The 14,682-nt window shown below is 44.0% G+C and overlaps 1 protein-coding gene across 2 annotated transcripts in view; it reads right to left on the minus strand.

Moving 5' to 3' along the window:
• The window catches only part of AKAP13 (A-kinase anchoring protein 13), a 333,979-nt gene that overhangs the window by 197,152 nt on the left and 122,145 nt on the right, over positions 1–14,682 (minus strand). For both annotated transcript variants that reach the window (XM_045448718.1, XM_045448719.1), the window contains exon 4: positions 10,503–10,650. In XM_045448718.1, coding sequence (XP_045304674.1) covers positions 10,503–10,650 — 148 coding nt within the window. The remainder of the gene's footprint in view (positions 1–10,502; positions 10,651–14,682) is intronic.

Genomic DNA, 14,682 nt, shown 5'->3' on the forward strand with positions numbered 1-14,682 from the left:
AACCCAAAACGACATCATACCTAACCTAGATTCATTTTCAATTAAATAAGATAGATGTAACACTACGTATTTCAGTCGGAAGAATTACCTTAAAGAACAGTGTGGTTCTCATTCATGAACCTCACCAATAATTATAGCATTTTCGACATATCCATGATTAAGCTAATCTATACACTCCTCACAGCCCCTTGAGGTACATATGAATAACTGCCAATAAACACTAAAATCACAAGTTTCAAAGTTCAATGACGAAAATGTGACTAATTTGGGATCCAAACTGAATTCTGCCTTCTAAACTTAATTTTGCTTACAAGTGATCTTATACTAACTTAATAGACACTGCCCAGATGAACAATCCTTATTCGTTCTTACCGGTTTCCTTCCTCAAGCCTGTGCCAAGGTGAGAAATCCAAGCCTGAACCAGAAAGGGAGTTACAACGCCACAGACGCTAAATAGCGTCCACCGCTCCGTAAACGCTCCTTCTGTCCAGACTCAGAGTTCACACCATGTTCCCGGCCTTCAACTACACACACACACACACACACACACACACACACACACGCACGCACGCACTCTCATGCCCACAGAAGAGGGTTTGCATGAGTGCAAAAAAGCCACGGTGAAGCGACAACCTCACTCAGAACTGTGGAAGCACACAAGGGCAAAGTGTTCGGAAATCTACCTGGAACTGCTAAACCACTGGTTTGCTCGGCTGGCAGAGGCTGGGGAGACCCAGAAGGCGGTCCACAAGTGTGCGTGTGCGTGTGCGCACACACGTGTTTACTGGCAACTTTCTGCTGCTTTGGCGGAAGAAATCTGTTGGAAGGTGGTGGGTGGATGGGTGAACTACTGGCAGCTGTGCGTACACATTTTTGTGTAAAATAAAACCGTGTATCAGGGGAGGCAGAACATCAGAAAAGGCCATGAAACAGAAACCCAGGAGCAACTATCTGATTGTTCGCTTGACATTTTCCCTTCAGACATGAACTCACAATCTGAAGGACACTATGAATCATCCTGAGTAAAATGTGCCAGAAATCTGCAATTTGTTTGGTATGATTACAGGCTTCTTTTTCAAGGAGTAAAAGAGGAGTGGAGGGCTGAGGGTGTCCTGGGTCGGCCTTTATTAACAACTTAAGAGTACACTGGGAGAGCCACTACCGCCCAAAAACAAAGTGTCTCACCCTGCTGTCTGGAAACCCACCGCACAAGGCTGGCCGGCTACCCTCTCACATTAGTGTTTCCTATTATGCTCCAGTGGTTCTCAAGATTTCTTTTAAGTGTATTTACTTTTATTTTGAGACACACAGAGAGAAGGAGAACGTGAGCAGGGGAGAGGAAGAGAAAACATCTCAAGCAGGCTGCATGCTGCCAGTGCAGAGCCTGATGCGGGGCTCGAACCCAGGAACTGTGAGATCAGGACCTGAGCCGAAATAAAGAGTGGGACGCTTAACTGACTGAGCCACCCAGGCACCCCTCTCATTATTTTTTAAGCCCTTATAACCTTTCAGATAAAGCATTTGGGGCAAAAAAACCCCAACATGTTAAAAAACAAAGGTTAGGGGCATGTGGGTGGCTCAGTTGGTTGGGTGTCCGGCTTTGGCTCAGGTCATGATCCCACAGTTTATGAGTTTGAGCCCCGTGTCAGCTGTCTGCTGTCAGCTCAGAGCCCACTTCAGATATTCTGCCCCACCCCACCCCTGCCACTCACTCATGTACTCTCTCTCAAAAATAAATAAACATTTAAAAACCAACAAAGTTTATACAATACAGACCAGCAATAAAACAATCCCCGCTACGCACGCACGCACACACGCATGAAACGTCTTATTGCCGTAAATTAGCTCTAGAGACACGACTTCTGCAGGGGCCTTTGTGCACACAAAACAAAAGTATTAACGATGCCCACACCTACACTGAAAAGACACGGGGATGGGAAACCACTTTCAACTTGATATAATCGTCACAATTTAACTTCTTTCTACATAAAAACAGAAGCTGCCGCAGAAAGATGAGTAGTGGGGTTTTCAGCTACTGCCATGATGTTTTTCTCCTTCCACTCAATTTCCTGGTAACAAAGAAGGAAAATAAGAATCACGAGTCTTTTTAAAAAGGGAAGTTCTGAGAAATTTACTAAGCTTCTCCTAAAGGAAGCAAGCCCAGAAAATTTAAAGAGGGGAAGAAGAGCGACAAACTGGTAAAGAAACACGGCCTGAGCTTCAATTCCATTTCTTTTTTTAATTTTTTTTTTTAACGTTTATTTTTGAGACAGAGAGAGACAGAGCATGAACAGGGGAGGGTCCGAGAGACAGGGAGACACAGAATCCCAAGCAGGCTCCAGGCTCCGAGCAGTCAGCACAGAGCCCGACGCGGGGCTCGAACTCACGGACCGTGAGATCATGACCTGAGCTGAAGTCGGACGCTGAACCGACCGAGCCACCCAGGCGCCCCTGCAGTTCCATTTCTAAAACCGCCTTCTGCATCTACTCCCACGATCAGGTCCAGTTCCTTTATGACAGAAAGCACACAGTAAATTATGGGGCGGGGGGCGGGGTCAGCCCCTGGCGGACTGAACCAGCGGTCCGGAGGTCCGGAAGTATGCTGGCGAAGGGCTGCCAGGTCAGACAGTATCAGGTGTGCCCTGCCCTGCCCCCCCCTCCCCCGCTGTGGATGCGTTAGGTCACCCCGAACTAGTCACTCCACCCTGAAGCCCACCACCGCCAACCTTCCGGATTGTTCAGAAACATCAGAGATGGCCACTCACAAGGCACCCGCCCTGAGACAGGCAGGAAAAACTGGTAGTTACTGGGTTTTTTTAGCTATTAAAAAACGTTCCTGTTTAGGTCACTCAGGAAAAGAAATTCCCCATACTCCACAAAGAGCTTCTGCGGCAAGACCCGGAACTAAAAGTTGCCTTTGGCTCCGCAGAACTGAAAAGACAGAAGAGGGAGAATGCAGAACAAAAACACAGTAAGGAGCTCCAAACTGGGAGGCAACAAGGCTAATTAACTGCTAATGCTCCTCTTAAAAGCATCTAATTCCAACCTTTTTTAAGCTGGCAGATCGGGAGGTATGTGTGCTTCTGAGATTGGGAGAGCCTTCCTGCAGCCTCCTTATCACCGTATCACCCATACCCATGGAAACGAAATATTGCTACAGATAAACAACTCTGCTGAAGCATGACCCAAGAATTACTTCATTTCCTATTAAGCTAAAAGTGGCCCACATCCCATCCGGGCCTTCTCTTTTGAGGATGGAACAACTGGGACTTTGTTTTACCAACCATCCCAAAAGGAACCCTGAAGGGCTTGCTGGACCAGCCAAGCCCGGTCCCACCCGGGAGCACGCTCTATGTTCTAAGAGAACCGCTGCTTAAGCAGTCAATGGTGGAAAGATACAAAACTATTTCACTATTTCAGTTTGGCAGCGAGGTGTTTAAGAAGCGGTTACGTAGGGATAAAGAAAATTTTCAGTCTTCAGGATGAGGTGGAGCAAGCAAGGCACCGACTCCTAGTGTTTGCTGGTCGAATGGTAGGTGTGGAAATTGGTGTAAGAGAATTTCAGCAGAGTGGGGAAAAAACAGGCAGGAATTTCACCATGTACAGTTCTGGGGGGAAAGGGACTGATTAATGCTAAAATCATGATCTACCGTATCCTAGCCTATGACTCTAAGGCGGTATTTCTCAGTGTTTCATTTACTGTCACCACCACCCCACCCCCCCCCACCACCACTGAAGTCTTTGTAGACGTTTTTCTCTATTTACCTGCCATCTAATGAAACTTTAATGCTACGGATATACCATATATTTGTACATGTGTGTCTGTGCTTCTACATAAAGAGTACGATTTTTTGCCCCCCAGGAACCAATTTTCACCTCCTTGGCGGGGACATTGCCTCCCCCACAATGCATGTGGGCACAGATTCTAGGGCTGTGTCCACAGCTCCAAGGTGATGAAATACACAACTTCCACATAAGCATTACAACCGGGACAGTAGACAACAGAGATTTTTTCCTTTCAAGTAGTTCTGTTTGTTTTTCCAGGATAGCAACTATATATACTGAACTAGCATTGGGACAGTAACTTTTTAAAGTTTTTTAAAATTTAGAATTGTACCCGTCTAGAGAAAGCCTTATAGCAGGAACATTTTAGAACAGGGAGACTGTTAAAAAGCATCCAATAGAAGGTTACAGATTTCTTGGCCAGATAGGGAGGGTCCAGCACTCTCCAATTAAGCCGGTTTAAAGCCTACAACTTCTTTCCAAAGGTAGAATTTGATTTGGCAGCCTTGGACATCAGCTACTGGAGACAGGATTTGGTTCACAACAAGTGAGAGACACATTGTGTTTTTTTTTTTTTTATTTATTTTTTTTTTTTAATTTTTTTTTTTTTCAACGTTTATTTATTTTTGGGACAGAGAGAGACAGAGCATGAACGGGGGAGGGGCAGAGAGAGAGGGAGACACAGAATCGGAAACAGGCTCCAGGCTCTGAGCCATCAGCCCAGAGCCCGACGCGGGGCTCGAACTCACGGACCGCGAGATCGTGACCTGGCTGAAGTCGGACGCTTAACCGACTGCGCCACCCAGGCGCCCCATGAGACACATTGTGTTTTACGTGTAGGACGACTTACTAAGACCTGGGCTATAATCACTGATTTTTAATAAGCCTGAAAGGAATTCTGATCACAGCAAATAGATTTTTTTTCCTTTTTATTGTTTTAACGTCAAGTTTACTATATATACTACCTTCCCTTTGATGAGTGAGAAAGAAAAATACAAGAGCTGAGTCAAATTTTAGGTCAGTGAACGCTTGTAGTTTTCCTGTCTAGTAAGAAACTTTGCCGCAAATTCTAAACGTAAATAGACATGGTGAAAAAAGATTTCATTTTATGAGAGACCCTGCACCAAAGCCTTTCAGGCAAATCGTATATACAGCATCCACTAAACATCCTGCTTATTTTCTATTCTGAAATCATTGTTTGCTTGGTCTAAATTAACATGTCACTAATAAAAAGGAACGCAGTTAGACAGTACTTCATATCCCTCAAGAATTATCTTCCAAGGATACTCAGATTTCTTTACAATACTTAACCAGTCCTGCGTAAGACTTTTAAAGAAAAACCTCAGTTCCATCTCTAAAGGAAAATCAACATTTAGTTAAGATGGGATTTGGGGATGGATTTGTTTCATACAAAGAAAAAAGAATGGAGATATTTTATTTCATTTATTACAAAGGCAATACCTTTTGTCTTTAGAGATGTATTTCCAGTTCAGGCTGTATTTCATAGCAAATTATATTCTTAAACCAGAAATTCGTATTTTGCATGTAATATTTTATTACCAACCTTGTCTGAGGCCGCCTGGATGGCTCAGTCGGGTAAGCATCCGACTCTTGGTTTCGACTCAGGTCATGATGTCACGGTTTGTGGGTTTGAGCCCCGAGTCTGGCTCTGTGCCACCAAAGCGGAGCCTCCTTAGGATTTTCTCTCTCTCTCTCTCTCTCTCTCTCTGGCCCTCCCCCACTCACACCTGTTCTCTCTCTCTCAAAATAAATTTTTAAAAACTTAAAAAAAAAACAGAAAAATATATGTTAAAAAATAAAAAATAAAGCCTGTTTGTCTAGTGTTAATTAAGCACTCAGATGGCTTTATTTTCAAAAGAAACAGCATTATTTTCAGTCTTCAAAATATTTTTATTAAAAATTACTATATATGTTTTTGTAACACACTCACTTGTAAAGCATTCAAACAATTCAAAGGCAAATAAAGTAGAAACCAAAGCCTCCACCTAACTGCCCCCTTAGATGTTACTACTTTTACTATACTGTATTTACTTTACGAAAAAAGGGGAATCATCATGTCCACAGCTTTTTGATGGTAGAAAGGCAAGAAAAGATTACTTTAAAATGCCTTTACAATTGGGGTGCCTGGCTCAGTCAGTTGAGCATCCGACTTTGGATGCTCAGGTCATGATCTCGCGGTTCGTGGGTTTGAGCCCTGCATCGGGCTCTGTGCTGACAGCTCAGAGCCTGGAGCCCTCTTCGAATTCTGTATCTCCCTCTCTCTCTGCCCGCCCCTGCTCTGTCTCGCTCTCAAAAATAAAAATAAACATAAAAAAATTTTTTTTAATGCCTTTACAACTTATTTATATTTCTGAGAGAGAGAGAGACACAGAAAGAGAGAGGCAGGCAGTCACAGTGGGAGAGGGGCAGAGAGAGAGGAAAACACAGAATCTGAAGCAGGCTCCAGGCTCCAAGATGTCAGCACAGAGCCTGACACAGGGCTCAAACTCACGGACCGTGAGATCATGACCTGAGCTGAAGTCAGATGTTCAACCGACTATGCCACCCAGGTGCCCTAAGCCTTTACAATTTATAATTAAACACACATGTACAATTCATTCTAACCTTTCATTAGAAAACAAGCAAAAAAGTGAAAAAACAGAAAAAAAGGAAAATAATTTTCGTATCTGAAGTTAAAAAGCTTTTTTAAAGGAGCCAAGTTAGAAAGGTTTCTTTCTCTCTTCCATCCCCAAATAATGAAAGGTTAGAGACTAACATCAAGAAGTAGCTGCCTTTTGAAGGTCAATCAATCATCTGGTTTTAGTAAAAACTAAAATGTGACAAAACATTGACAGTGAAACATGCAGAGAACTCAAAGAAACATCAGAGCCAGCAATCTGGATGAAACATGACATTAAAAGCAAGAACAAGACACAAAGCTCTTTTTCTTCCCAAAGTGCACCCAACTGACGAGGCCCAGAGGAGCTGGTCCCACACAGGAGCAAAAAGGGTGCACAGACACCCCTCCCGGTAGCCGCTGCTGCATCTGGTAACCAGGATGCACAAAGCAAGCAGACACTTTCCATGAAGAATCCTCACTACTCTGACATTGCCCGCAGCAGACAAGAAATCTGAGGCTGTCAATACAGCTCACTGAGGCTCAGAAATCACCGTAGGTAGATACTGGAAAGAGAACACTGACTCCCGCCCTCAAGCCAAGAATTCAGTTCAAGAAGCCAGATCAAACTCCTTTTGCGTTTCTCAAAAGAAAGGGTGCAGGGGTTGTGTGTGCATGTGTATGTGTGTGTGTACACATGTGTGCACAACCTTTCTAGAAGAGCAGCTTCCGAGAATTGGGATGAATTCAAATACAGTAGAAAAGTGGTTCCAGCAAATGGTAGGGATTACTAACAGCCTTCCTAGCATACACCAACAAAACAGAAATCCAGAAGCTGATTTCAGCAAAGGCAAGTAGGAAGTAAGTAAGATAAATGAAATATACATGTTAGAAGGTGGTAAGTGCAATGGAAAAAAAAACAAATCAGAAAAGGGCAAGAGGGAGTCCAGAGGGGAGGCTGCTGTATATTTTTATAAGGTGGACAGTGAAGGCCTTGCTGAGAAGGTGACAGCTCAGTAGAGAGCTGAAGGGAGGTAAGGAACAAGTCTAAGATGTCCCTAAAAACTGACTTAAGGCAGTTTAATTCTAGGCTAAAATATTCATGCCGTGATATAAACAAGAGATTCAAATCTAACTCAAACCCCAAGATGTCCATCCCTACATGTCCACAAATGACTACAGCAGATGTAGCAGCTGAATGGGAGGAGCTCCTGCATGCTGACCAGAGCAACGGGCTCCACTCAGGAGTCCCCTCTGCTTAAACAGTGAACAGAGCTTCTGAGTCACCAACTGGGGCCTCACTGCTACTGTGCATCCGTATCAAAGGTCAACGGTTAGAGTGCGGCCTGCCATTCTGCCTGGCCTGCTTGTACAAGAGGGTCCTGTAGGGACTCGAAGCCTCTGTCACCTCTGCTGTGCTCGGGCACCACTTGTCATCATCCTGAGTGAACTCAATGAGGAGAAGACCGTGCAGTCCAACTGGAGAGAGAAGGGGACAGGAGGTTGGGCCCGTAGGCCTGACCGGGAACACGGGAGGTGCCAGAGACCACAATTTACAGGAGGGGAGAGTTGATTAGTGGAAACTAGAGAAGGCAGGAACTAGGACTCCAGGCCCCATGCAAATGGGTCAGGGATGATTTCTGAGGATTTAAATCAAATTAGGAGAAAGCAGCAGAGTATAATATCCATTCTGGTTCGCTGGGGTCAGCAGGGTAAGGGTACTCAGAGTCGATAAGTGCACTAAAGGACACCCAGAGATGGATGTGGCTGGAAAAGAGGGGGACGGAGACATGTAAAGAGGTTTAGAGCCAAAGGCAAGGGGGTGCCTGGGTGGTTCAGTCGGTTAAGTATCGACTTCGGCTCAGATCATGATCTCACAGCTCACGGGTTCGAGACCCAAGTCGGACTGTGCTGACAGCTTGGAGCCTGGAGCCTGCTTCGGATTCTGTGTCTCCCTCTCTCTGACCCTCCCCCACTCGTGCTCTCTCTCAAAAATAAACATTTAAAAATTTTAAAAAAGGAAGAAGAAGAAGAAGAAGAAGAAGAAGAACAACAACAACAACAACAACAACAACAACAACATCAACAACAACAACAACAACCAAAGGCAAGGGATGAAATGGGAACCAGAGTTCAGGAAGGAAGGTTGGAAATCAGTAAGGGTCTGGAACGAACTCAGAGCTCTGGGCTGTCGTACAAGTACAAGGGGCTTATGAAGCTCAGGAAAATAAGCGTCCATCCTGATGTCAGTGCCTTGCCAGCGAAGGTACAAGAGCTGCCGGGCATATCTGTCTCCCAGGGGCTGGACTTTGCTGGTACTTGGGACTGAGGACCACAACTAGGATGCAGGGCTACATCCTTGATACTCCTGACCTTTCTCTTACAGCCACTGGCATCCTCCCCGTATCTACGGACACTCTTTCTTACACGTGTGCCAGTCAGGGACTGACGACTCTCCTTGCTGAGGACTGTTTCTCACACGTGGCAGGTGTTTAGCAATGGTGACACTGGATGGCACCTGCTCCAGAGGGGACCTCAAGTTCCAGATAAGCCTTTCTGACACGATATACATCACAGGAAACAAGATGTTTGGAGCTTTAGGTTACAAAGGAGGATACTTAATACGCTTTAGAGAAGAAATCAGTATCTATCCTGAACTCCTTGTTAAATTTCCAATCCCTAAAAATTTGCAGGGGTGGGGGGCGGGGGGCAGATATTCATAGGAATTGTCAAGAATCTTTAAATTCTGTACTATATTTTTCAAAACCACTGCTGCCAAGCAGAAAGCTAAATACAGCTTTCAACTGTCATAAACCTCAGTTCTTAACTGTAGGATAATTTCCAGCAGTTGGTGGGTATCAGACATGAAGCTAATTTATATTAAATGGCACAGCAATGAAAAACTGGCAACAGGATCCAATACTGGCAAGACTAGATATTAAAAGCCCTTGGTAAAGTGGTAGTTTTTTTACACCATCTATTTCAACACAGTGGAATCAGTGTTATATAAAAACACTGGGAAAAAGAAACATTTCAGGAAGAACTAAGTCTACTTTATTGTCTAAAGAACAAGTTAACTGTCAACACTTCTTAGGGGTTTACCCCTCAATGTGCCCTGTTTTGCATTCCGATGAAAAGTGGTTAATTGTTAACTGTGAAACAAGGTCAGTTAAGGAAATGAGCTCATCTCGGAACACACGTCGGCACACCTTTAGGTACTGCGATAGGTGAAGAGACAGCCATTTTTTCAGCTGTTTCCGGTGGAAGCAGCAAGGACTTTGTGACTTTGTAAAGAATTTTTAATGAGTAAATACTTTCCCCGTTGAATTCTGTTAAACAGTGATTAAACATGGTCCTGGTTCCACCATGAACCATAATTTGGAAAGTTTGGCTTTCATGAAAGATTCTTAGGTCCCTCTTAGATTCTGAGGCATATGTTACTTATCGTTCTACCTCTGCTTTTCCCCTGTGACATTCAGCATCAAATCTGCAGTCACAGCACGGCAGCCACGTTAGAACCTGAATCTTCCACATGTTTTACTTTCCCCCAAACCTCAATATTCTAATAAATTAATATTTTTGCTGATCCTAATTTTTATCTTTCAACTTATGACACCATTTTATTTTGCTAATTTCTAGTGAGTCTCAGATTTTCGTAGAATAAGCAATATATAAACAAAATGCTTTACCTTAATGTGTATTTAAAATAAAGATCTGACAAGAAAGAGTTCTGTCACCCTGATCCGTTCTTCCTCTTACTCCACACTAATGAACATGGAATAAAAGTGTTGGAGAATCAGGGATGCCTGCGTGTCTCTGTCAGTTGAGTATCCGACTTTGGCTCAGGTCATGATCTCAGGTTCATGAGTTCGAGCCCCACACCGGGCTCACTGCTATCAACTGGTCAGCATGGAGCTCGCTTTGGATCCTCTGTCCCCACCCACCCTTGCCCCTCCCCTGCTTGTGTGCGCGCTCTCTCTCTCTCTCTCTCTCTCTCTCTCTCTAAAAAACAAACAAATAAATAAACAAATAAAACAGTTTTTTTTCAAAAAAAGTACTTGAGAACCAGCCAAGGCCAGTGAAGATTCCACCCAATACTTACCAGGAGCAATGGTCTCCAGCGTATCAGCACTGACCTTCCGTGTACTTGTGCAGTGATGGAGGGTGGAACCCGAAAATACCAAATAAAAAACTACATCATCCTCAACTTTGTCCTCCTCAGCCAGCAACACCGTAACCACACAGTCGCCCTAGGAAAGGAAAGACAGAGCAAGCCTGCATTAGTCAGGTTCCTCCTGGGAGTCTACCTTCACAAAACATCAAATTTCGGGAAAAATCAAATGTATCATTTCTAGTAAGGTTATACAAACATGTGTTAGGAAGAATTGTAGGCACTGAGAATACAAAATGATCTGAAAAGAAGACCTCTGTGCTCCTAAAAGCTTCCCTTGCAGTGGAGGTGGTCAGACAAAGGAGAAAACTAACAAGGTAACATTTGGGATATTTGCTTGATGAATGGGTATTAAAAAGAAAGGAATCCAACCAAAAGAATCCAAAAATAAGGCCGAGAGGATGGAGGAGGCATATTAAACAGTCACATCCCTGTGCCCAGAATGCCCCTTGCCCAGAGCAACAACTCTGAATTCTACACCCCAGACACTGCTGCCAAATCTACCCATTCTGCAACAAGGACAGTCTCCACTGAGCCTGCCTGGACGAGTGCAAAGAGCATTCGTTTGGGCTCTGGGCAAGTCTGGGTTTAAACTCCACCCACAAACACTTGACCCAAATCCTCTAACCCTACTTTCCTTGTCTATACAAATGGAGGTAATACATTCTCTTCCTCCAGCTAATATACGAAAACTCTTAGAACGTATTCTGCTCTCAGCCTACGATAATATTCTTAATCTACATGGATGGGACGGTCACTTTTCTACTAATCTGTTTCCTGACCATCTAGAATCCCTACCCTTCTTTACCCAACCCTCCATCAAACCCTTGCAATCAGACCAGAAACTTGCCAATACCTTTGCCATGACTCTGCAACTACTGAGAAGACATCTCTGTCATTTATTCACAAATATTCTTTCTAGTTTTTACAGGTTAGTTTTTTTAATTGAGGCTACTGTCTAAATTAAATATAATCTATAAAATACAGTCCTAATTACCATCTTCCCAATCATAAACATTATACAATTCATGTTGTCTCCATAAACAAAAGATTTTAAAGCACCGAGGTTTAAAGCACTGGGGCTTAGTATTATTTAAATCTTAATAATGCACTATGAAAAAAAAGAAAAACAATAATGCACTATGGAAAAACCAATTTAGAGAAAGCCAGGCTACAATAGGGGAGAGAATTCTCAGGCCTTGTAGTATTTTTTTCTTTTCCGTTTTAACACCAATGAAGTCTATTAGAGAACCATGCCACCCTGTGGCCACAATTGACCAAGCCTGGCAGCAAAATGGAGGTAGAGTTCCATTAAACACCGAAAGCAGGTAGAGTTCCATTAAACACCGAAACCCAGAAATCATAACATCAAACTTAGGACCAAGCCTATTAACAGAAATGCTCCGATAGGTTGATTCTGGAAACAGAGTTCAAAATATTTCCTAAAGCCTCAAAGGCCTATTTCTTCACTTATTCCCAGTGCTTTGTGTACACGGTAGGGGCTCAAATGTGCTCAGTGCAACACGTAAGAAGTCACAATGAGCAACAAATAAGCTGTGACTTACTACGTACAAATGCCCAACTGGAAAGTTCCAAAGCACCCTAACACAAGGAACAGCACAGTCGGTACAACAGAATTATCCCTGGCTGCAGTCGCTATTTAGAATTATAATGGAGACTCATGCCTAAGTCCTTTTCTTGGAAACATGTTTGAAAAGCTTAGGCTGGTAAAATTTTAATACCCGTTGGCATGATAAACCTCAACCAGCTAAAATGTCTGCAGCACATGTGAGAAGAACAAACTTCTCAAGGTATCGAAATAGCATTATAACCTGGAAAAAAAAAAAAAGAGAGCTCTGAAGTTTCATCCTTTAGACCACAGGCGGGCCCGCGGGCACAATCCAGCTCTCTGCTTGTTTTTATATGGCGCAAGAGCTCAGAAAGGTTTTTTTACACTTTAAATGGTTGAAAAAAAAAAAATCTTCTAACATGTGAAAATTATCTGATGTTCAAATTTCAGCGTCCACAGGTAAAGTCTTACGCCGGGCCACGCTTTTGTACTATAATGAGCCCCTGCAGAGTTGAGTGGTTCCCCGAGACTGTATGGCCTGCCAGCCTAAATTATTTACACTGTGGACTTTTAAAGAAAAACAAAACAAAACAAAACATCTGGGTTTTTTTTTTTTTTTCCACCTAGATATGTATCCTGGAAGTCTAAGAATATATCTTCTTTCTCAAGATCAAGGATTTCCACATGAGACCCAGTATCTTGCTAGAAGATAGAAGACTCTGTGCCCAAGATATTAAGTGATATCTGGGGCCTTCTTTTAATGGCGGACAGAGGAGATGGCTAACATCAAGCTCTTTCTTCACTCGCAAAATAAAGAAGCTTTAAAGCTCTCATAGCTTCAATGGTTTTCTTTTTAATGTTAAGTCAAACTACCCAAAATATTAAAGAGAAGGGACCCCAGAAGCCTCATTCACCTCAGAGCCACCTGAAATTCAGATTCCAAAGGCACCCGGGACGAAAGCACCTGTCTTCCCTGGAGGAGCACCCTCTGCCCTCCCAAAGTCACGGGACCAGACAGTCAACACTGTCACTCTGCCGTGGGCCACATGGCTCCGGTTTCACTGCAGGGACAGTGCACCTACAGTGATGCAGACGGGAGCTGCACGATTAGGCTCGTGCGGTGGCGCCTGAAAAGTAAGGATGAAAAACAGATCTAAAAAGAACTCTGGTTGAGATGATTGCTGTAACCACACCTTCCCTGAGGAATATTCCGGTACATGATTTTGTTGCTAATGGGAAGGACAAGCCCCATGGAATGAACAGACAGATCAACCTGGCTACCCGGTTACTATGTCTGTCACGCATCTAACCACCACAGATGAACTTACTAACGAGGGCAATTTTCAAGACATTCTGGAGTGAAGCCCCAGGAAGAGAGGTTCTACATCTCCGCTTCTCCAGTAAACCGAAGAAACAGAGTGCTCTCCTTACAACAGTATTTTCCATGCTTCTGCATTAATGGGAAATGTATTCCCGAACCTGACACTTTTTTGAATCTGGACTATTTCTGCTGACAGATGCCAAAAGAACTAATGGAAAAAGACAACCTATACCAGGCCCCATCTTGTTACTATTGGTGATCCCCCAAATACGAAGGCACCGAGGTCCTAAATGCCAGTCACTTATTTGCCAGGAAAAACAGAACTTTATACGGTAGCCGCGGTCTCAGTTCTCCCCATCTTTAACTCGGGTATATAGTAGACATACAGTACTAACAGTACCATAATCACCTTTACATATCTATTGGTAAGTAACACAAGGGCACCTGCGTGGCTCAGTCGGTTAAGCGTCTGACTCTTGACTTTGGCTCAGGTCATGATCCCACGGTTCGTGAGTTCAAGCCCCGCTTTCAGCACAGAGCCTGCTTGGTATTCTCATTCTCTCTCTCTCTGTCTCTGCCCCTCCCCCACTCACTCTCTCTCAAAAATAAACTTAAAAAAAATAAGTAAACAAACGTTTTTTTCCCCAGACTTCCAACCTGGAATTCAAAGAACAGATCTCCCTTTTCTAGATCAAGGATTTTCTCTTCCTAGGAGACCCATCGTCTTGCTGACAGACTCTCCAGGCCCCCGAGATCCTAGTTATGCCCGGGGCCTTCCTTTCACTGGGGACAGTATCTGGATCAGGAGGAAAATGGCACAGGGAAGGGCAAAGCAGGAGAGGGGTGGGAGGGAGAAGATTACGGCGTGGGAATGGACAAGGCCTGGGAAGCGGGGTGAGTGCTTATGAGGAGGATGGTGGAGGGCTGGCTATTAGAGAAAATCCTAGCCAAGTACAAAGCATCCCAGCTCGTGGCTAACAATGGGGCCCGAGTTCAGCTGGCGAAAGATCAGTATTAGCACCACCTAGGGCGCCTGGGTGGCTCAGCTGTTGAGGGTCTGACTGTTGATACCTGCTCCGGTCGTGATCTGGTGGCCATGGGATGGAGCCTCGCATCAGGCTCCTCATTGGGTGTGGTACCTACTGGGGATTCTCTCTCTACCTCCCTCCCTCTCTGCCCATTTCTCTCTCCCTCTCTCTCAAAATAAACATTTTTTAACA

The sequence above is a fragment of the Leopardus geoffroyi genome, chromosome B3 (genome assembly GCF_018350155.1).
Source record: "Leopardus geoffroyi isolate Oge1 chromosome B3, O.geoffroyi_Oge1_pat1.0, whole genome shotgun sequence".
Lineage (NCBI taxonomy): Eukaryota > Metazoa > Chordata > Mammalia > Carnivora > Felidae > Leopardus > Leopardus geoffroyi.